The sequence below is a fragment of the Epinephelus fuscoguttatus genome, linkage group LG18 (assembly GCF_011397635.1).
Source record: "Epinephelus fuscoguttatus linkage group LG18, E.fuscoguttatus.final_Chr_v1".
Lineage (NCBI taxonomy): Eukaryota > Metazoa > Chordata > Actinopteri > Perciformes > Serranidae > Epinephelus > Epinephelus fuscoguttatus.
This window is the reverse complement of record NC_064769.1, coordinates 34,518,423-34,542,180: the sequence shown is the minus strand read 5'-3', so window position 1 is coordinate 34,542,180 and position 23,758 is coordinate 34,518,423. Positions and strand designations below refer to the sequence as shown.

Below are 23,758 nucleotides of genomic sequence, written 5' to 3'. Positions count from 1 at the left end.
GCAGAATGACCTAAAAGATTTTGCTGTTTTGTTTTTACCTCTGCCAGGGAGGTTATGTTTTCGCTGGCGTTGGTCTGTTTGTGTGTTTGTCTGCAAAATAACTCGAAAAGGTCTGAACGAATTTTGATGAAATTCAGGAAAGGTTGATAATGGGACAAGGAACAGATGATAAAATGGCGGGAAATCCGAGCTGCGGGGTCTGCGCTCTGCGAGTGCTCTAGTTTGTTTTTGTTTTCTTATTACACTGGCGAAATGAGTTTCCATATGCAAGAGACAATGTGGTGTTACAACTTGTACTCAAGTACAAAAAAAAACACAGTAAGAGAAAATAAAAATCAAATTCTGCAAAAATCAAGAATCATACACATAAAATTAAAAAATAACAATAGAGATTATGAAAAATATCGAAACATATAAGGTAAATATATTTTTGAAATGTAAATAAATCTTATCTTAATATTTTATTATACGTAGAATGTTTAAATATTTTAATCTGTTATGTCTGTGTTTTCTTAAATTAAACTGAATATAATAATAACCCTGACAGGTCCTGACAGGTGCAGTAACAGTACAGACAGAATGGGGATTAGTGAACGGTCATTTCAGAGCAGCCTTGATACAAATACAAACTCCACAGGAAGTGTGATGTCGATTTTCATTATGCACTGACTGACAGAATGATGTCTTGCAGCCAACCATGACTGCTTTGGCAACCATGCTTTGGAAGGTGAGTGTTACCTGTGTGTGTTGATGTGCTCTGACACTGTGGGCTGAAAAGACCACACAGTCTGTGGTTTTTTTAGACCGACACAAAACAAAAACCCTTCAAACAAACCAAAGAATAAAAAGCACTTCACCTCTGTGTGTGTGCCGCCTGCATCAGCAAACATCTGCCTGCCAAGTCCATCCCCTCCGTGTGTGTTTGTCCCTCCACCTGTTTGTGCTCATTTGTTTACCCGTACGTTTGCTCGGCCATCCTTGACCAGACTTTCACAGGTTTTATTTGTTCTCTTGATGCCTTCAATTAACCTCGATTCATTTGTGGTGTGTCGTCTCAGTTGCAGAGGCGACTGCAGGCTCCACTCTGGATGGAGGGAACGTAGCGCTGGCCATCTTCATCCTGGTTCTTCTGCTGTCAGTGCTGCTCGGAGGGGCTTATGTCTACGTCACGCGGTAAAACCTCTGACTGCAAGTGGTGCTGGAGATTTACTTCTTTAATTATATATATCTTATAAAATAAATATGTATAGAGTAATTGAAAATGCCTCTCTGGAATATTTTCTGCAAATTGGATCCTTGAATTATCTCCATTTTTTCCCACCGTTGTGTCCCTTAGGTGCAGATATCACTCTAACTTAAGGCTCCCTCTGATCTACCCCCATCCTTACCGACAGATCACCGTGGAAACAGAGTTTGACAACCCGCTCTATGAGACCGGAGGGGTGAGTGTCCACTATGTTTAAAAACTGAAACAGTACACTGAGCGCCCAACCATCCACACACCCTCACTGTAATCATTTATCTTAGTATTCACCACATTAACTCTTTAAACACCGAAATTTGTACCACTTACATTTATTAGCCTGTCAGAGTCTCTCATTATCTTTAAATATGGATGTATTGCTCAGTGTCTTTATCAAAATGACCAGGACTATTTGGAAATGTGGGCATTTTTCATGTTAATATAGTGTGATGGATTATAAAGACATATAGGCTCCACAGTGTTACGTCTCAGTTCAAATGAGGACCCAAATACAGAGCAGCAGCCAGATGGTTTTAACGAAAAGCGAGCTCTAATGCAGCTGGTAAAACTCCTCAAAAACAGACGGGCGTAACTCAGAGTACAAAAGAAAAACGAACCAAATCTAAACTGAGAACAAACCAGGATTGCACGAAGAACACAGGAAGGCAATCCAAGAGAAAACACCAGAGATCAACACACGCAGGGAAAGACACCATGGCTGAATCCACATGTCCGCACTTCACCACACTTGCAAACTCTGTGGGTGCGTTCCTGGGAAGTCTGGGAGTGCTGAGGGCTTTTCAAACCCACAGTTCATCCAGTTCACAAGGGGCCTCAAGTGGACTTTCTGCAGACTTCAAGAGAGTCTGCCTGGGCTGCAGACTTCAGCAGACTTCACTGATTTAATTCCCCTCAATTCATTGCAATACAGACATCACGTGGTTTTTTCTTTAGCTGACTAAAAAAACTAAACATATGTGTACGTCAAACAGTTACCGTAGCCTGTTTAAAACAATGCTTGAATCGTGTAGCCAGAAACAGTAGCCCTTTTTAGATAGGAACTGTGCAAATCTGCAGGAAAGCCCAATCAGTCTTTTTTCAGCATTGGCAGTATAAAAACAAAATCGGGGAGTGCAGCAAAATGCCGCCTACCTACTTTTGTTTATACAGAATGTGCCTTTTTCGGGGCAATGGGGGGCGTGAGCAAGTAACAACACGTGTAGCTCAGTGTGTGACATAAACAGTGACGTGGGAGGGAAGCCGCGGCTAGTCAGAGGGCGATTCTCTTGTAAGTCGGCCCGTCCTTCACCGTCCCCGTCATCTGACGATTAATGGCCTCTTCGTTTGCGAGGACAAGGAGGGCGCACAATTCGTTGTCTCCCCAGTTGCTCATCTGTACAGTGTCTGTCAGGTTTGTGTTTCCCTCTTGCTACTAGCTGCTCGCTAATTCCTGCTATCATCTGTTTCCTGTTTATCCACCGCCAGTGGGTCACATGTGCGGCGTCATCAACAGCTCCTCCCGTTGTGGAAGGGCGCCTCGGTCTGTTTAAACTAAAAGGGCTCCGCGAATATGACTACCCTACAAATTCGGCACCTCGGATCAACTCGCCAATCTGGCTCTGTGTGTCTAAACGCTCACAGCTTGCTGGCAAAACAGCCCAACATTCGCGGAAAATTTGGCAGTGTAAAAGAGGCTGATATTCAACAACATCATGTAGGTTGCGCAGGGTAATGTCAAATATGTAAGTTAGAAAAACAACAAAAAAAAATCACCTGGTGTTACTCATAGGCCTACCTGACTTCTTTAGTCATAGCCCAGTCCTTATTTACAAAACATCTCTGTATGTGATCATCTGCGGTCTATATGTCATACAGAAATGTGTTTTGTTCACTCACAAAACAACCCTGTACGTAGGATTTACACCGATCAGCCAAAATATTAAAACCAGTGGTGGGTGAAGTGAGAAACGTTGATCTTGTTACAGTCCTTTGGTCCTGGCATTCATGTGGATACCACTTGACATGCTCCACCCACCCGAACACCGCTGTGGGCTAAGTAAACCCTGCTCACGGCAACGGTGCTCCCTGATGGCAGTGGCCCCCCAGCAGAAAAATGAGCCATGCCATACCACAAAAACTGCTCAGGAATGGCCTGAGGAGCATGACAAAGAGCTCTTGCCAGACACCACAGGACACCTTCCAGAGGTCATGTGTCCATGCCTTGACATGTCAGAGACAAGTCTGATCCAGGGAGGCCCCGCCGTAGATTAGGCGTACCTCTAAGGAACCAGCACTTCCCATGGATGCTCGATCAGATTTGGATCTGGGGAATTTGGCGGCCAGGAGATGCCTTTAGCTTTTTGTCACGTTCCTCAGGTCATTCCTGAGCACTTTCTGCAGTGTAGCATGGCTCATTTTCCTGCTGTTGGGGCCACTGCCATCATACCGTTGCTGTGGGGGGGGGGGGGGGTTACCTAGCCCACAGCGGTGTTTGAGTGGGTGGAGGGCGTCAGGTAGCATCCACATGAATGCCATGACCAGTGGTCTCCCAGCAGAACATCGCACTGTAACAAGACGATCAGCGTCGTTTACTTCACCCACTGAGGGTTTTATTTTTTGGCTGATTGGTGTATATGTCATAATGTGCAGACAAAATATGACAGCAGTTACAATGATTGTAAAATCACTTGAATGTTTCCGTGGCAACGAGTAACACAGTCTTCCTCTGATCACAGCTGGATCACAGTCGGCTTTATAGGCTGTAGAGACTTTGATGGAGCTTGTGTCTGCACACGTGTGTTCTGTATTTATAATATGTTTATACCATGTGCCGTTAAGTGGCGCAGAATGCCTTCATATGATTTATTCATTATTTGCCTTTGTCTCTATTGATATCCTGATCATGAAGTCAGTAATTAATAACCCAGAATATGATTATCATGTCTTTTCAACACTGAAAATGATTTATTAGGCCAAATGTTTCAGGGAGAATTGAAATTAAGCATCTCATCAGCCTGACGCTCAGAAATGATCAGCCTTGCGTGTGACTGGCTGGAAATAATAAATGTAGTAAAAAGTGTTTCTTGCTGACAGACACACTCTCTCCGACTTTAATTAATGTTAACGAGGGAAACAACAGATCGTGAAAAGGAAAATCTTTCTGATAAATGAAGAAAGTTGTCTTTTGTTGTTCAGACCTACCGGGCTGATTTTTTAAACTAGACGGTGAATGAGGAAATATGGAATATAAAACTTGGGAGTGATGCTCTTCAGTTCTTCTCTTATCTGTCTTCACTCGCGTATTGAACTCCAGTATGATGAGTTGTATCAGATCAGTCTGATTCGCTGCAGCAGTTAAACAATCCGATACAGAGGCGTGACGGACGATAAAAGACTCCCATGAAGGCTGCTCTCGTATGTCCTCGCTCATCCCTCCTCCTCACTCCTCGATCCTCGCTCCTCTGAGCACAAATAAAAGCTTTCGGATGGCGTTTAAGACGGCACATCAGAACGACTTCTGGGTCAAGTGAGGATCGAGGAGCGAGGAAATGACAGATAAGAGGCTTGGGATGTATGAATACAGACAAACTGACAAAGGACAAAGAGAGAGACACAGAACACTAATCACAAGAACAACACAGGGCTTGAGTAGGCGGGCACAGGTATAAGGAGGGAAACAAGGATTGACTGACACTGGAATGTGGTTGGGAACACCAGGGTGGAGCAAATGACTAAAACGAGGCAGGCGTGCAGGGAAACTGGAAACTGGGAAGGACTAACAAGACTGACAGGAGGCAGATGTGTCAGAGAGAGAGACCGTGACAGAGCATAGTGGAGTCCACCGTGTAGTGGAGAACCGGTGCAGGGAGAGACAGGGCAAGGAAGAGAGAGACAGCAAACAAGAGAAAGAGACAGAGAAGAGGGGCTGCAATGTGACTTGGTCAGCAGTGTTTCCTCCTGACCCTCCAGCACACAAATCCCTACACCATGTTACGGTGGCAATTCTCAGAGGACGCAAAGCTTTGGATTTACTGGTCCATCTACGTCCCAAACCTCACCTATGGTCATGAGCTCTGGGTTGTGACCGCAAGAATGAGATTGTGGAGTAGAGCTGCTGCTCCTTCACGTTGAAAGGGATCAGTTGAGGTGGTTCGGGCATGATGGATGGACTAAAGTAATCTTTCTGACTTAATAGGGGTCATGAGTCAACTAACAGAATGTGGGTTATTTGGAAAATAATCATAATGATAACTGTGTGTTCCCTCATTAAGTAGAATGGGACACAGCCTAATTTCGACGCTCACATGTTGCAATATGATTACACACAAGAAGGAGCTGCAAGTCAGCATGATCGCTCTCTTTGCTCATAAGGACCAGGGTTATTGATCAAATGTGTGACAGTGAGATAAACCAAGCAAGCCTGAGGTAAACGGTGGGTGGGTCACTGTCGTTCTGGACACTCACACACTTCTAATACTGCCTCCCTCTTCTCTTTCATTGTCAACAGGACACTCGTGAATATGAAGTATCGATATGAGAAGACGTTTCTGAGCCGAGACCGACCCGCCCTGTCCTAACTCTTCATCCCCTCCTCCCTCCTTCTCCGCCCAGGAGGAGGCGATGTAAATACAAAATAGATGATGTCCGGCCCCTTCTGCCACGAGACGCGGTGACTGATCCTGTTCTCCCCTCCTTTTAAACGTGACAGCGTCTAAACAAACGTGATGGGAAACAGGAGAGGAGACATGGAGGTAGGCGGAGTCAGTGTGGATCAGTGTGGACGGGAGATGGTGAGAGATGGAGGACGGAGGGAGAAAAGACCCAAAGATCATTGAAGAACTTCGGACGTGGTGAGAAAAGAGGAGATGTTGGGGATAATAGCAGTTAAGGAGGGGAGAAGGGGACGGAGGAGGGGACAGGACGCAGTACGAGGATTGTGGATTTAGGGGATTGAAGCACTTTTTAGTATTTTTGTCAAAAAAAAACCTCAGTTTAGTGAAAGAATCCTGGATTATGTCTCAGAAAGAGAATTTAAAGTTTTAATCCTTAAGATTTTCATGACGTTATACTCCACTTTTGATACTACAGTACAGTATACAGTAAGGTCAAACTCTTTTCTTCTCTCTATATTGTAGTTTTTATTGCTTGTGGCGGAGTCCGCCATTCCTACACTGGATTCAAATTAAGATAAAATTTTATTTATCCCAAAGGAAGCTGCTGTGCAGCAGCTGAAATGCAAAGTTGGAAGAGTGCAAATCCAAAAAGTCACATGAACAATAAGGAGCAAACAAAAAAATACACAATGATTATTTTCATCTGTCATTAAGTGTTGTAGTATTTTGTTGGAGCAGTTGACAGTTTGCGACAGTTATTGATTGCATTGAAAATAGGAATATTTAATACATTTAATACATTTTTTTATTGAACTTACGTTAGTATAATTATTTTAGGAATTATGCATGACTGATATTTTTTTAATTAACACTTAAAACAAACCTCACATAAACCCTGCAGTACTCCAGAGTACCCCTAGGGTTACCTGTACCCCCACTGAGAAACACTGATCTAAACTATGAATTTATTATATGACCTAGATACTGAACTCAAAGATGGCACCCACTCACTTGAATTAAAAACAGTTCATCAGCCAAAAAACAAATTCAAGCTCCCAGTTTTGCTTCTTCCCACATGCTCATTAGTGTTTGTTCCCACTTGGCCCATAGACTTTACATTTTGATGATATCATGCACTTTAAAATCACTTTTCTAGGCTCTAGGAAAGTTTCACAAAAATAAATCCTCCATGCATTACAAGAATACTTCACCTGCACTATGATCATTTGTATATTGATTACTCACAGTGTGTTATCTTGAATTCATGAGGAAAACTTTTTCTCGCATGCCTCCACGAACGGAGAATCCAAAAAAGGTGAACATTCTTCATGAACTGAAGACAAAGACTATGAAAACTATATCAAAACATCTGTATGCAAACTGTCACACAACTTGTACAGTATAATCCAAGTCTTGTTTATCCAGTCGTATGCTCAGTGCTTCCCAAACACATGCAATTTCACAACCACCGTTTCATTTAATTCCTGAGGAATGTTCACCGTTTTTGGATTCTTCGTTCATCGCAGAGGCATGCGAGAAAAACAAAGTTTTCTTTACAAATTCAACATAACACACGATGAGTAATTGACACAAATGCTCATTTTCCACGATGAGCAGCGCTAAAATCAGCCTGCGTAGTTGTCCCTCCATTGTGACATTAGAAAGTGTCACATTTATCTTGCAAGTGTACTCTTCTTCGTTTGCTTTACTTCCTGGATTTTTCCCACATGGAAATTCTGACCAATCAAGAGCAGCTTTCTCACACAAGGCATTTGATCTGGTCCGCTTGTAAATGCTGCCGTGAGAACACCAACCAACTCTAGGCAATTATACAACTTTGGAACAACATGAGTCCCTGATTCAGACCAAAGGAGACGACTCTAGGGCTGACAGCAGCCAGTTGGAGGTCTATGGGGAAAATGTTGTGTCCACCAGAACAAATCAGCAGTAATGTTGAGTGGTGGCGCCATATTGGATCTGTTAATACATCGGTGATCAGAACACACTGTAAAACCACACTTGCTTTCACTACAGTAATAACAGGTGACAGCAAACTAACAGGACTAAAATCTTAAGGATTACAACTTTAAAAGTCGCAGATAGAGGGGTGGATTTAGTTTTTTTTTTATCGTGATTCACCATCTGTTGCCACAAACTGATACCAACAGGAAGGAAGTACAGATTAGCGGCTTCCTCTTATTTCCTTTCCTAGTTAGTCTGACACAGGATGTCAGCTGTGTCCTGTCCCCGACTCCCTCCTGCCTGCCGTCACCTTCAAGGCTTTTTGTACTCCAGCAGGTCCAGCTCTGGCTTTAGCTGTAGATACGTGGTATTTAAATGACTCTGGGCCAGAGCAGTACTGATGTCTTATTCCTCACCCGTAGTTAGATGGATGACTGTCGTAGACTGGCCTCAGAGTCTCCAGGTCTGGACCTGCTGCTGACTGAAAAGTCACGAAAAACATGCGTTGTTGCAGACATGGAGGTTGCGATGTGAATAGCGTAGCTGTAGTTAAACTGACTGAAGCTCAATCAACCCACCAGATGATGTATTTATTTTGATGTACTGTATATGTGATGTTTTATGCAGATTGATAAATGTACATTTTCATTATGAGAAGACAAATGTTAACAGTTTCCCTAAATAAATGGTAAAACTTGAATAAAAAAGTACAAAAGACTTTCTAAATATTGAGGCGTTCTGTTGAATTATTTGGCATCAAATGTGGAAAAATACTATATATTTCATATCTCATGTTGCTCAAAACCGTCTGTTAAGGTCTATGCAGAAAGTGTATACAGTAGCTACACTTGTTTTATACTTGGCATGATTGTTAATCCTCTCAGTCCCAAACCAAACTTTCTTCCTTCTATTTATCTGCCTCTCAAAGTGTCTTATTCAGTGGTGTGCACGGGGGGGGGCAATTGTTGAAAAACGCTTGCTAAAGTGCCCTCCTGGGAGCCAAAATGCACGCTAAAATGCCCTCTTGGGAGCCAAAACACACACTTAAGTGCCCTCTTGGGAGCCAAAATGCGAGCTAAAGTGCCTTCTTGGGAGCCAGAACGCACACTTAAGTGCCCTCTTGGGAGCCAAAATGCGCCCTAAAGTGCCCTCTTGGGAGCCAAAACACGCGCTTAAGTGCCCTCTTGGGAGCCAAAATGTGAGCTAAAGTGCCTTCTTGGGAGCCAGAACGCACACTTAAGTGCCCTCTTGGGAGCCAAAATGCGCACTGAAGTGCCCTCTTGGGAGCCAAAACACGCGCTTAAGTGCCCTCTTGGGAGCCAAAATGCGAGCTAAAGTGCCTTCTTGGGAGCCAGAACCTACGCTTAAGTGCCCTCTTGGGAGCCAAAATGCGCACTGAAGTGCCCTCTTGGGAGCCAAAACACGCACTTAAGTGCCCTCTTGGGAGCCAAAATGCGAGCTAAAGTGCCTTCTTGGGAGCCAGAACGCACACTTAAGTGCCCTCTTGGGAGCCAAAATGCGCCCTAAAGTGCCCTCTTGGGAGCCAAAACACGCGCTTAAGTGCCCTCTTGGGAGCCAAAATGCGAGCTAAATTGTCCTCTTGGGAGCCAAAATGCACGCTAAAGTGCCCTCTTGGGAGCCAGAACACATGCTTAAGTGCCCTCTTGGGAGCCAAAATGCGAGCTAAAGTGCCCTCTTGGGAGCCAGAACGCACGCTAAAGTGCCCTCTTGGGAGCCAAAATGCGCACTAAAGTGCCCTCTTGGGAGCCAGAGCGCACGCTTAAGTGCCCTCTTGGGAGCCAAAACGCGCTAAAGTGCCCTCTTGGGAGCCAAAATGCAAGGTTAAGTGCCCTCTTGGGAGCCAAAATGCAAGGTTAAGTGCCCTCTTGGGAGCCAGAACGCATGCTAAAGTGCCCTCTTGGGAGCCAAAATGCGAGCTAAAGTGCCCTCTTGGGAGCCAAAATGTGAGCTAAAGTGCCCTCTTGGGAGCCAAAATGCAAGCTAAAGTGCCCTCTTGGGAGCCAAAATGTGAGCTAAAGTGCCTTCTTGGGAGCCAGAACGCACACTTAAGTGCCCTCTTGGGAGCCAAAATGCGCACTAAAGTGTCCTCTTGGGAGCCAAAATACGCGCTAAAGTGCCCTCTTGGGAGCCAAAATGTGCGCTAAAGTGCCCTCTTGGGAGCCAGAACGCACGCTTAAGTGCCCTCTTGGGAGCCAAAATGCGAGCTAAAGTGCCCTTTTTTTTTCTTTTCGCCCCTGCCCTTCAAAAAGTCTGTGCATGCCACTGGTCTTATTGGCTTCAAATATGGACATATTGCACATTTAATTTAGCTTTCATTTAAATGCAAGTTTTAAAATGGACTATATGAATGTGAAAATGCATAATAATGGAATTCATTGCAGAAAAGTAATCCAACAAGTTGCCTATGATATAGCACTTATTATTGCCATGACCTGGATGACTGAGAATCTGCCAATCAGTTTCGGAAGAATGTCCTTCAACTGGTTTGGGAATTCGAAAGAACCTGTGTTTCACTCTGAGCGACGCAGGATCATTCCTAGGAGGTACCCACGACACCACTTACCACCCAACTCATCTACCATGCAGTCTTGGGATCTCTCCCCAGACGACCTCACACCCATCCTCACCTGGACCATCTGACCCTAATGACACACAAGGTGACCAGGTGGGTCAATGACTCACAGGTGACCTTAAGGACTCTGTAAGGGTTCACACCCAGAGTTTAAACCCTGCGACTCAGCACTAGTCAGTTAGAATTGAAGAAGCTTCTTGGATGAAAGGTGGGACATCTTCAAGAAGCTCAAGCAAGTCCAGTTTCCTGCGGTGTAGCACTTTTGATTACCATGACCTGGATGACTGAGAATCTGAGGGCAACTGAGGGCTAACGATAGCGTCATTAAAGCTACCGTAAGTACCGTTTATAAGAAATATTTTTTTGTCATAGTTGCTGAAGCTGTCACTTTAACCTGACAGTAGTACAAGAGACAGATAATTTGTGAATCCTTGTGTTCCCAATGGCAGTTGAGAGAATCTGAGGGCCTGAAGGAAAACAACCAATCAAACCCAGAATTTTGTGGGCCGTTTTAGGGATTGTTGCGGCCTGAACTGCCCGATTTCACGGCAGCGTCTCTAAAACATAGCAATATGTGTTGCGATGAAGAGTTTTTCAATTGAATTGCAGGGCCCTGTGAGAATTGCAAAAGTCAACGTCTGGCAACCTTATGAGTAAGAAGTCGCTACCACAGTGGTGTCCTCGACTTCTCAGTCAGTTCAACCCGTTGCGTCTCTACAGCTCCACCCTCTCATCCAAATATGATCACGTTTGCCTCCAACAAACAAGATGGCAACAGCCAAAATACCAAATTTTAGGCTTCAGAGTGGGATCTGGGGGGGGGGTGTTTGACTCACTGGCAGGCCATCGCACTTACTTGGATCGGACACCCCTTGGGTGCTGTTCCATCGGACCAGTCCACCAGCTCGCTCTTCTTCGTGGTTCTTCAGAGTGAATGTGTTTTTACATGGATAATTCATAGTGGTGTCTCAAACACTCTCTCAGTCTCTTTTGTCTTCAGAATTTCTTGCCTCCGGCGTCTTCCTCGTGGCGTTCCCGTTCAGCCCAAAGGCCTGTCCAGCTCTAGGCACTAGGTTCAGTCCATTCCACCAACTCCCAAGTGTGATGTAAGTGCTGATCCTGCCTCCTACCACCTGCCTAAACCACACCCACAAGACATTCATGACATGACCTATTAATCTATATCATAACAAAAGCGATGCCTGCTTGTGACCTTTCGTCGGCCATTCACTTGTTTATAAGTTATGACAACATCAACCATTATGTTTCATTCTAAAGCAACTTACTGTAGGTGCATTCAACCATGTGGAAACAACCCAAAAATTATCCAGAATCATGCAAATACATCAACTTCAGCTTCAAGTGCTACATTTACAAACAACCGGTGTGTTTTGTTTTTCCTTGTTTGTTTTTTGTAATCATTTGTTGTGGTAAAATTATCCAGTAATTTTCGGCTTACCTCTAATCATCTCACAAACCCCTCAGATTTGTTTTGTGACCTCTTGTTGTTGAGGTTGGGGAGTCGGGGACCGCTTCCTCAGATCATCAGCAAAACACAGTCCCAACATAAAAAGACGTGAACCTACTTAACAGTCATGAAAAGCTTCTTTGAAGTATGAACTCCTTACTTTCACCACAGCCTGCAGTTTTTGGCTCCCATTCAGTTTGACAAGCAACTTTTTTCTGGACTGAGAGCTGTTGTCTTGCAAATACACCCCGATGGGTGGGAGGCAAATCCTGCCCTGCAGCATTTCCCTTCCCATTTTAATGTCCTAATGATTCCTTCTGTTGCCATCCTGAATGCTAATAAGAAGATAATGCTTCCTGCCACGATTGCAATTTCCAGAGGCTTTCCTGCTGCGGTTAATTCAACTGTTGAGAAGCTTTTAACCAGATGCTTGATGATATTAGGCACTCCGAGGAAACTGAGTGCTACCCACACAAGTTTAATGAACCAAAGGCATTCACAGGGCCAGAAATACATTACATTTATGTCTGCGTTTTAAGAGTTTATTTGGTGCTTTTACCCAGAGAGACTGGTAATGAGCGCAGCAACACAATGAGATCATTAATATTACAAACAGCTAACAGCATGGGTCAGGCTCACACCACTGAGGCAATACATGCAGCAAATATTTGTCAAGGATTTTAATGTACAATAAAGAGATGCAGGGAAAACTTAGATAATGAATTTCATTTAGTTTGGCACTTTTTACACAGTGGTTTAAAGTTTATCATAACTTTAAAAATCTTGGCGCTGGATAATTTGTGTCAAAAATCATAATAACCCAGTCAAATCTGAACACACAGATGTGACATCAAGGTGTCATCTTGTATTCTTCCTAATGGCCAGCAGGGGGCGACTCCACTGGTTGAAGTCAGATTGTTTAAAAACCTAAGAGAAAATGAGCCTGTTTCTCACTTGATTTATTACCTTAATAAACTTTTTACTGATGAATTTATGGTCTCAATCTTTAGTTTTTAGTCTTCCTCAATACAACATGATGTTCATTTTGTTAATCATGGTCCTATCCAGAGGAAAATAGACCATAAAACAGGGCACGCTTTAATGTGTGGCAATCTTATGATTGAGAAGTCACTGCTACAGCAGTGTCCTCAAGTTCTCGGTCCGATCCACCCCTTGCTCCTCCACAGCTCCACCCTCTCGACCAAACATGAGGCCTTTCCCATTTTCCAATTTTGTGCCTCCTTGACTCCTCGATCCTCAATCCTCCAGCTTGTCACCTCGAAATCAATCTCAGTGCTCCATCTTCAAGGATATCTATTCCTAAAATGGATCTTGAGTAGCGAGGAGTAAGCGAAGATTCACCGGTGTAGCCTTTGCAGAAGTGCTTTCAGCACCCGATGTATAAAAACGGCATGACACACACTTGAGAGAAAGAAAGAGAATATTTGCTTAGTTTAAATATATGGACATTAGTGTTTTTATGTTCATATTTATTACTAATATAGATAGATAGACAGACAGACAGACAGATAGACACCACCCACCCAAATCAATTATGTTCTGAGATCTGCAGTCCCTCACCCGCATTGATAAGTTACTCACCCTCCACCAGTTCGTGTTGGTAATGTTTTTAAATGATGTATTGTTTTTTCATGTGTGAGTGTTTTATTTAAAAATGTACTTACATGATTAGAGAGGCTGCTCTTAGTAATTGCTAACTTTCTATGTGCACAGTAATGTCACTACAGAAAATACTGTGAGACTCTGAAGCATAAAAACTAAAAACCAAATTACCAAACTAAGGGTGGTGGCTACATCTTCTTCTTTCATACAGTCTATGTGTGATACACACATTTTTAGATTCAGTATGACACACAGTTCCCAATATTACCATTATTCTGTCCAGCGTTAATAAATATCCATAAATTAGCTTAGAAATCCTTGATCAAATGGCGCTCTTTATAACTGTTTTTTCTGACTTGATTGGAGAATCATGATGTTTTTAAAGTTTCTTCAGTATCAAAGTAATCCGGTGATAGTTTCCCGTACATCCATGAGTACAGTGCTAAAGACAAGTGCTAATAGCTAATTCGTCATACTTTTAATGCTGCCAATCTGTAAAAATGTAACTGAATATAGGCTAAAAAAAAAGTTGTAGCCCACAGCTGACTCGATCACTGAATCCATAACATCAACAGCAACATTATACTTCCTGTTTACATTCCACAACTAAGGCTAAGATTCTTATGGTGATCAAACAAAGACATATTCCGTCTAAATTTTTTAAATGCTTTAATTTAAATAATGCTTGAGTTTGGTACTTTTTCCCACAGTGGTTATGAAGGTTTTCATGACTTTAAAACCCTTAGTGCTTAATAAGCTACAGCAATTTGCACTAAAAATGTCAAGCTCCTCATTTTCAAAGTTCTAACTCACTCGGGTGCCCCATATACAAAGGCTGTGTCCTTGCTGCAGCGGCCTCAGGTTTGGTTCCGACCCATGGCTCTTTGCTGCATGTCATTCCCCATATTTCACGCTATATCTGTCCTATCTAATTGGACATGGTGGTGGGGGGGGTGCTTCAGGGCAGCAACACGAAAGCATGACTGACCCTTTGTAGAGCCAGTGTTTGGTTTGTCCGTTTTGGGCTACTGCAGAAACATGGCAGACCACAACAATTCTTACTTTCAGGTGATTATACTCTAAATAAACATCCTTCATATATTATATTATAGTCCATTTCTGCCAATATGTCACCCTAAATCCTGCAGACTGGACCTTTAACCACTAAAACTCCTGCAGGTGCAGTAGCTCTCATATATACAGTAATTGCTGACAAACATGTGTAACAACACTTTTGTGTTCAGTTTTGCACTTGAAAATATATTATTTTTATATTGCAAGTGTAAAATGTGGCTCCAGAAACCCCTCAAAATAAGGCTGACATTTAGGAAATTTTTTTTTTCTTCAGGCAGCTCATTTTCAAAACCCCAGGCGATAGAAAGTGCACTTCAGACAAAATGTTGTGTTAGCGATTATCTGAAATCAAAAGACAATTACAGAGGAGAGGCACTCAATAGAGTGTAGTCCTCTACCACTGTCTAATAATCTCCCCAGTTAGTCATTAGTTTTCACTGGCAGGGCTGTATTGGTTAATGACAGTGTGGTAATGAAGGCTGGCACAAGGGTAAAAGGTCACGGGGTAACTGAAATCAATACGTTTACTCCTGTTGGGAAAATATGTAAAATATTCAGTCAATTTATGAATAATGACTCTGAAGATTCTGCTTGTCTGACAATATGCAGACACGACAGTGGTGCCGGGGGAAAGGTCACATGGTCGACACGATCAATATGTTCTCTCCTGGTGTGGTTATGAAACACACAAATTAAAATTCACTTTAACCTGGTGATTTGTTTTCAGGAGGTACGAAGACACAAACGGACACGGAGGTCGTCGCAGGTCCTCGGCTCTCTGGTGAGGTAATTATGAGCTGAGAGTCAGGGACAAAATGAGATGTTGGAATAATGATTTGAATACAGGGTGACATTACGTTATGTTCAGTGAGGCTGGGTTTCAGAAGGAGGGGGCGCAGTGAAGATTAATAAAAATCATGAAACTCATAATGAGGTTGTAATGCTGGACAAATTAAAATTTTGACCTGATGATGGCACCAGATGAAAAGTCAGGGGATGACCAGTGTCACTGTCATTCATCCTGAAGGGAAACATGAATGTCTGAACTACATTTGAAGGCAATAAATCAAATAGTTGTTGAGGCATTCAAATTCAATCAAAGTGCCAAGCTCATGGTGGCGCTAAATTATTCCCTATCTTTTCTAGGGGAGAAGGAAACAGAAACATTTTCGTTATCATTCTGCTTTTTATTCATAATATTTGGAATCTCAGTCATTAAACGCAGCATTTAATGGTTGTTTCTGAGGGCTGTTTGCTGCGCAGATTTAAAGCCCTCAGAGGCAAATGTGTTTAAGCTATTTAAATTAAGCTGACTTGACCTGTCTAATCAATACCTATATGTTATAGTTGTAGCAGTAACCACCTATGAAGCTTGTCAATCCCTTCAGCTGTAGCAGGCCTTATTTCCCAAATGTGGAAGACTAGTACCATCTGTTCTCTGCAGTCAATGAAGAGCTGGACCCAGATGGTAATAATTGGACAGTAAATCTTTCAGGACCGGGGGACAGAATTGGGAAAAGTTGTTGCCATGGGCACAGATATGCCAAGAGCCCCACCAACTCTGGGGTGGCTTTGCATCTCTTTGTAGTAGTTATTGTGGTTTTGTGTCTCATTTTGGTTGTTTTGAATCTCTTTTAGGTATTTTTTTTCTTTTTTGTGTCTCTTTTGGGTCATTTTAGCCCTTTTTCTACATAGAGATCGCGCTATAGGGTCGCTACAAAGTCCTGTCTTTATGCTTCCTTTGCATTTTTACACAGAACCAAATGATGCCGGCATTATACCTCTCCAGTGTGTGATTATACACAGCATCATGGCTTCAAAAGAGGCTCGACGGACATCAGTGTCAGCGTCTATAGACCTTTTACTGTCAGGAAACAGTGTGATGTTTTTTGGTGGGTGGAGGCAAAACTACAACAATTCTGTTGGCTTGTTTAAGACAATGAAGGAAGATGATGCAACGGTGCATTTAGAATTACTCATTCCGAGTGTCGAAACGCACTCTGACACAAACTGGACAGTTCATAATTTCGGAGCGCTGTCTGAATGTACCGTTAAGTTTATCAAAGCAGTGCACTCTCAGAGTGTCAGAGCGCACTCTGGACACTCTGTCTGTGGAGACAGAGCAGCAGAGCGCCGAGCGGAGTGAATGTGTGATTAACTTAACCATTGGTTCATTCATGTAGAAATATAACGCTCCGTTTCTTCCACCAACAGGGCTCTCATTTTAGTGTAGAGCGTCAGACTGAATTTACCAACGCACCATGTCAGGTCACTCACTCTCAGGGACCGCCAGTGTTACTTGAATAAGTAAACACTGACCAACGGGACCAGACTGGCCGACCCGTATGCTCTCACTCAGTGGATGGATGATGTCACAGGAAGCCAATCTTACAAAGGAGGACGACACTTGAACGGTTCCCTCCAGTTTGTTTAGCTATTGAAGCTAACGTTAGCTAATGAAATCCAATATTCCTCTTAATCCCTCCCCAGTTTCTGATGAGGTGGACATGATAACCCTTAATACACATAACCTTATTCATCCCTACAACAGGAAATACTTTCTCCCTAACCTGATATGAAGTGTGCGCTGCACATGTGAGCATTTTTGATGATGGCCTCCATCCAGTCCTTTGGTCTTATCACATTTAACCATAGTTGTCTTTGTTTTTGTTGACAGGCAGTGGCAGCTGGTTTTGAGCCATGACTCCTTCTATTCTGGCTCCCAATAACACAACAAGACAAACACATTTTAAGACTCCTATGTAGCCTACAGCCCTGTGGGGAGAGGCAGGTTTTGCCCCAGCTAATAAAATGATGTCATTGTGACTTTGACCCTCAAAGGGTCTATTGTGACATAAAACATACACATTGGCAGCTCTTTCTTAACAATAACAATGGCATTAATATGACAATAGCAATCATTTACCATCACTGCTATATCGCGGCTGGTCTTGTCCTCTGCTCAGAGGGTTAGAAGCTCCTGAATCTCATTGTTTTCCCAATTTGCAGACATTTATGGTCGCTGTTCTTCTTCTTTGAGTTAGCCGCCAGCTGCTATCAGTTACTCTTGAAATCTCCTGCGTAATATGATGTTAATTCCACTTCAGAAGAGACTTGATGATCTCTAAAATGAGGTGGGGGGAAAAGGTGGATATATCGACATTGGTTATTAACCAAATAAGTTGTTATATATCAGCATATTGGATATGGACAAAAAAATTGAATATCGTGTATCCCTAGTTTTATATTTATCTACATATAATAATGCTGTGTAATTTCTACTACCATTTTTGGTGGTGGTGTTGTGCTGATTTAGAATTTATATGTTTTTGTGCCATTCATTTTAATTTGTACAGCACTTTGGTCAACTGCGAATGTTTTTAAATTAGTTTTATAAATGAACTTGATTTGATTTGATTTAAAGAAGTGGAACATTTACCTCTGAAACGAGGAAGAGTATAAGTATAAAGTACCATAATATTGTAGACTACTTCACTACATCAGAGACTGTAGGTACACCATCAGCACACCATCATGTGTACTGAGTCATGTTTCACACTGTTGTTTAAATAAAGAAAAAAAAAACGTCATCAGTGAATCAGTATGAGGCAGACTGCCTTTACATGTATGACAAGTATACATCCGCGCAGGCTGTGAAAGGGTCAGTTTTTACCCTCACTCTGGTCTGTAAACACGATTCATCTCCCCCGTCAAAACTATTAATATAACTTAATATAAAATATTCGTGTTTAAAAAAAATCCGAAGTTATTTAATGGTGTGTTTGTCGAGGACCTTATTTATAGTTCCACCGGGCGGGACGGCGGAAGGATATGGGACTTGCTGCCTATATAGCCCACTCCGTTGCCCTTTGTGTATCATAACCTGAGACAACCAAGGGAGTAGTGCTGTTAGACACCGGTGGGAATCATTTGTTTGTAAGTATGTGTGTGCTTTCGAGTATAGGTACTTTGCTTAAGCCCAGCATTTTCTTACATATCATTATGTGTGTTTAATCGATTCAAATATAACTATTTGTAACAAATAAACCGTTAGCTACGCCCGGTGTTCTGCTAGCTAAGTTAACGAAGCTAACCGGGGCCTAGCTTAAGAAAACGTCGCTAAACGGCTGAACTAAATCTGAATTCAGTTTTTAATTCAGTCAGGCAACCCGACAAAGAACGACACATTATTCTGTAAAAGGGAGTTAATCGGTGAGAATAACTCTGCGGCCTAAAAAAACGACAGAAACGACCGTTTATTTTGGCTTCCGGTTACATTAGCAATTTTAGCTTCATAGCTGCGTCAGCTGTTAGCTGACTCATAACAGGAAGTGTCTGATTATCTGAAAAATTTAACAATGTTTTGTGTTAACGTTAGCTTTTACCTCCGTCTACCGGTGATTAGAAGACTGTTTTTGTTATGGTATTAAAACGTCCGAGGCAAAAATTAGAGCGTTTAACCTGATAAATAAACTGCGACGTCGGCTAACTGTTAGCTAAACAGATAAGCTAGCTAGATGTTTTTCACTAACCGTTACGTAGGCCTGAACAGCTGTGGCGTAATGTCACGAAGTAATGCTTCGGGGAATATCTGAATTTTATTCGACTATTAACAATTGTCAGCTTTTACTCCACTTCATTTACGAAAGAAAATGTGTACTTTTACTACAATACATCTTATCCAAGGATCTTTAGGTTATTACAGACTAGAGATAGGCGGACAAATGAAGGAACGTGGCTGAAAGGAAAACCGCGTTAACTTGTACTTTTACTTTAAGTATTTACTGATAAGTGCCAAATATTATTTAGTTTAAGCTCCTTCACAATCATGAGAATTTCCTTTTTTTTTTGTCCTGTGCCTGAACTGAATATATTGGGTGTTGGATTAATGTTGCGTAGACTGTAGTAGCATTTAGAGGAGTTTAGCAATAAAAAGAGAAACAGGATGTATAAAGGTGGTTGTTAAAATGGTGACTGTTCAGCCCAGCTGAATACTGAAAGTTGTAGGTAGCTTAATGTCTGTGGATAAACCACTTCCCCCTCAGAGAGGAGCTTGTTACTGATACAAAAACAACTGCACAGTATGACTTCCTGTGTTAACAGTGATCTGGCATTCATAAAGGACTTGGGTTTTTGTTTTGTTTTTTCCCTCTCAACAGTGTCAAAATGCAGATCTTTGTGAAGACGCTGACTGGTAAGACCATCACTTTGGAGGTGGAGCCCAGTGACACCATTGAAAATGTCAAGGCTAAGATTCAGGATAAGGAGGGCATCCCTCCTGACCAGCAGCGTCTGATCTTTGCTGGCAAGCAGCTGGAAGATGGCCGCACCCTCTCAGACTACAACATCCAGAAGGAGTCCACCCTCCATCTTGTGTTGCGTCTGAGGGGAGGCATGCAGATCTTCGTCAAGACCCTGACTGGCAAGACCATCACCCTGGAGGTGGAGCCCAGCGACACCATCGAGAACGTGAAAGCTAAGATTCAGGATAAGGAGGGCATCCCCCCTGACCAGCAGCGTCTGATCTTTGCTGGCAAGCAGCTGGAAGATGGCCGCACCCTCTCCGACTACAACATCCAGAAGGAGTCCACCCTCCATCTTGTGCTGCGTCTGAGGGGAGGCATGCAGATCTTCGTCAAGACCCTGACTGGCAAGACCATCACCCTGGAGGTGGAGCCAAGCGACACCATCGAGAACGTGAAAGCTAAGATTCAGGATAAGGAGGGCATCCCTCCTGACCAGCAGCGTCTGATCTTTGCTGGCAAGCAGCTGGAAGATGGCCGCACCCTCTCTGACTACAACATCCAGAAGGAGTCCACCCTCCATCTTGTGCTGCGTCTGAGGGGAGGCATGCAGATCTTTGTGAAGACCCTGACTGGCAAGACCATCACCCTGGAGGTGGAGCCAAGCGACACCATTGAGAACGTGAAAGCTAAGATTCAGGATAAGGAGGGCATCCCCCCTGACCAGCAGCGTCTGATCTTTGCTGGCAAACAACTGGAAGATGGCCGCACCCTCTCTGACTACAACATCCAGAAGGAGTCCACCCTCCATCTTGTGCTGCGTCTGAGGGGAGGCATGCAGATCTTTGTGAAGACCCTGACTGGCAAGACCATCACCCTGGAGGTGGAGCCAAGCGACACCATCGAGAACGTGAAAGCTAAGATTCAGGATAAGGAGGGAATTCCCCCTGACCAGCAGCGTCTGATCTTTGCTGGCAAGCAGCTGGAAGATGGCCGCACCCTCTCTGACTACAACATCCAGAAGGAGTCCACCCTCCATCTTGTGCTGCGTCTCCGTGGAGGAAACTAATCTGCTTCTGCTAAAAGAATTCCCAGTTAACCCACCATCTATTCCAGTGTTTAAATCGCTTGTTCTCCTCAAGCAGTCAGGCATTCCTTTTTAATTTTTTTTTTTTTTTTTTTTTTTTTTTTTTAATTGGAGTTACAATAAAGGTTGCGCATTCCTGAATTTTGCTTTCATTTGCTTTTAATTTCACTTTGCATTTTGAACTGCTTAGCTGACAGTGGTGTGTTCTTGGGTTCCACAACGTGATTTGAGATTAAAAAAAAAATGCATAAACATGATGTTAAAATGATAATATTGGAAACATGTTTAAGTAGTGTAACATTAATTAGAAGTTCACAAACAGGTTTAAATTGTCAGTTTGGTAGATGGAAGTGTTCACTGTATTTCATTGCAACCGTCAGAGCAAAATCTCCATGGAAACACTGCTGTTACAAATGATAACTAATAAAATGGCTTCTCACCATAACCTGCTCACTTCTGTTATTTTTAGTTTAACACAGGTTCAGTAACATCAAGCAATTCATTTGGTTATTTTAACATTTTCTCTCAACATGGTATTCCTAGCAGTATGATAACAGACAAGTGTGTGTTACTTTGTCAAGTTTAAAGTACACGAAGCTTGTGTTTCCTGATAGGCTGGAGTGAGGCATAATGTTTGTCCACTAGTTGTCACCAGAGATGAACTCAACAGTAATCATTAACGGGTTGCCTGTAAAAATACTGTACCAGTAAAGCACAGTATATTTACTGGTTTAGCTCAGATGAAGTGAAGATTTCATACTGTGGGCTTTGCTTGAACTACTGCTGCAAACATTTGTTTTAAGTATTAATAGAGACATATATTGATGCTTCATTATCTTAATGAACAGCTGAGACAATTACAAAACAAAACATCAGCATGTTGATTGAGTTCATACATTTGATCAAATGTGTTGTAGTCTCAGTTTATGTATAATGTATAACGATTATTCACAGCTGATTAAGAAATATATTTTCCACAGTAATTTATTAGTTGTTTAGTTTATAAAATGTGAAAAATGCCACAATTTATAAGAACCAACTAATGGTCCAAAACTCCTAAATATTGACTGATCAGTGTCACAATGTAACATAGGTATAGGCATTGCATTTACTTTATAAACAAGTAAATAAATAAACATATTTATTCAAACACTGTACTTCAAACCAAATGTAAGGTGCTTTATATAACCGTTCCATTTATACTATTTTACACCTCTAATCCACCACGTGTACTTTCTACTACAGTAAATTTATTTCACAGCTTTGGTTACTTTACATTACACATTTATTTTGCATACAATACATAAGCTTATAAAATATGTATTATTATAGACTGATATCTATAAAATAATATTAAGTATTTAAAAGTTAGCTCCACTTCAAATGGCTAGAACAGTAAAATGCGTACACACAATATCAGCAATAATAAACCAGTGTTATTGTGTACCAGTGAAATGGGCCAAGTACTTCTGATATTGTAAGCACTTCATGCTCTTTATACTTAGTACTTTTACTTCAGTGACATTTTGGATGCAAATTAATCATGATGGAGTGATTTTGAATTGAAATATTTTTTCTTTAACTGATGTAAAGGATCTTAATGTCATCTGCCACTTACTAACAGAGCCAGCAAATATTCTCTTTTTTGTTTTATTTTTATTCTTTATTATTATTTTATTTATTTTTTTCTAAGTATTTTTCTTGATAGATGGCACCAAGGATTAATTGATTATCATTTTTTCTCCAAATCACTTGATGACTTAGTTATTATTTTATTATAATAAAAATAATTATGTTTTGTTTTGTTTTTTTTGTTTAAATTATCAAACAAACTTTGACAAATTCCAGTAAATTTAAATAAATCTGTCTGTTAGAGAAACAAACTCCAGGAAGTAGGTTTTTATGTACTTTTACGTTTTTTGAGTATTTTAATATATTTTTCTAAAATCAGAAATTTGACTTGTACTTGTTTTTATTTTTATTTTTTTTAAATTTTATTTATTTATTTATTTATGTACTTGAATCAGTGATTCACAGCTCCACCCTGCGGGCACGCTTGGTGGGACCAATCAAACACACCTAGGTATTACGTCATCGCCAGGTGCATGATGGGCGTTGCTAGCATGCTAATCGTTATGCTAAACGCCGAAGAGCTCGTGGAGGGCGGATTCTTTTACCGTCATTAAATTGTTTGTGCTGGTTATACTGGCAGAGAAAGGTGGTGACGTCGTGGAACGTGAGCTAACGTTAACGAGCAGAGAGGCTGGAGCAGATTTCGGAGGACATGGCGGTGCACGAGACTCCTTCAGCCAGGTGAGTACAACAACACACTCACTGATGGATGTATCCGTGCTATACTCTTCTGAGCGGTGTAACGAGTATTGAGATACTTTACTGAGCTAAATTAAAGTAACAATACTACACTTAACTCAAGAAAAAGAACCATACTGCCCCATTCACCCATAACCATACTGTCCCATTCACCCATACTGTCCCATTCACCCATAACCATACTGCCCCATTCACCCATACTGTCCCATTCACCCATAACCATACTGCCCCATTCACCCATAACCATACTGTCCCATTCACCCATAACCATACTGTCCCATTCACCCATAACCATACTGCCCCATTCACCCATACTGTCCCATTCACCCATAACCATACTGTCCCATTCACCCATACTGTCCCATTCACCCATACTGTCCCATTCACCCATACTGTCCCATTCACCCATAACCATACTGTCCCATTCACCCATACTGTCCCATTCACCCATAACCATACTGTCCCATTCACCCATACTGTCCCATTCACCCATACTGTCCCATTCACCCATAACCATACTG

At 42.1% G+C, this 23,758-nt stretch overlaps 2 protein-coding genes across 4 annotated transcripts in view; both read left to right on the top strand.

Annotated features, from left to right (window-relative positions):
* Nucleotides 1–8,518, top strand: part of LOC125906329 (seizure 6-like protein) — a 109,548-nt gene extending 101,030 nt beyond the window's left edge. For 2 of the 3 annotated variants that reach the window (XM_049604926.1, XM_049604930.1), the window contains exons 14-17: nt 692–727; nt 1,059–1,173; nt 1,337–1,442; nt 5,751–8,518. In XM_049604926.1, the coding sequence (XP_049460883.1) occupies nt 692–727; nt 1,059–1,173; nt 1,337–1,442; nt 5,751–5,780 (287 nt within the window). In that variant the 3' untranslated portion in view covers nt 5,781–8,518. The remainder of the gene's footprint in view (nt 1–691; nt 728–1,058; nt 1,174–1,336; nt 1,443–5,750) is intronic. The other variant, XM_049604929.1, reaches the window with a different exon arrangement.
* A 9,868-nt stretch (nt 8,519–18,386) lies between these two features.
* LOC125906331 (polyubiquitin-B-like) lies at nt 18,387–21,351 on the top strand. Its single transcript, XM_049604932.1, has 2 exons — nt 18,387–18,512; nt 19,736–21,351. Exon 2 carries the CDS (start codon nt 19,743–19,745, stop codon nt 20,886–20,888), a length of 1,146 nt encoding a protein of 381 aa, XP_049460889.1. The 5' UTR covers nt 18,387–18,512; nt 19,736–19,742; the 3' UTR covers nt 20,889–21,351.
* Nucleotides 21,352–23,758: the final 2,407 nt, after the last annotated feature.

Excerpts from the sequence above, each read along its gene's own strand:
- LOC125906331 (XM_049604932.1), top strand. The coding sequence starts at position 19,743 with ATGCAGATCTTTGTGAAGACGCTGACTGGTAAGACCATCACTTTGGAG.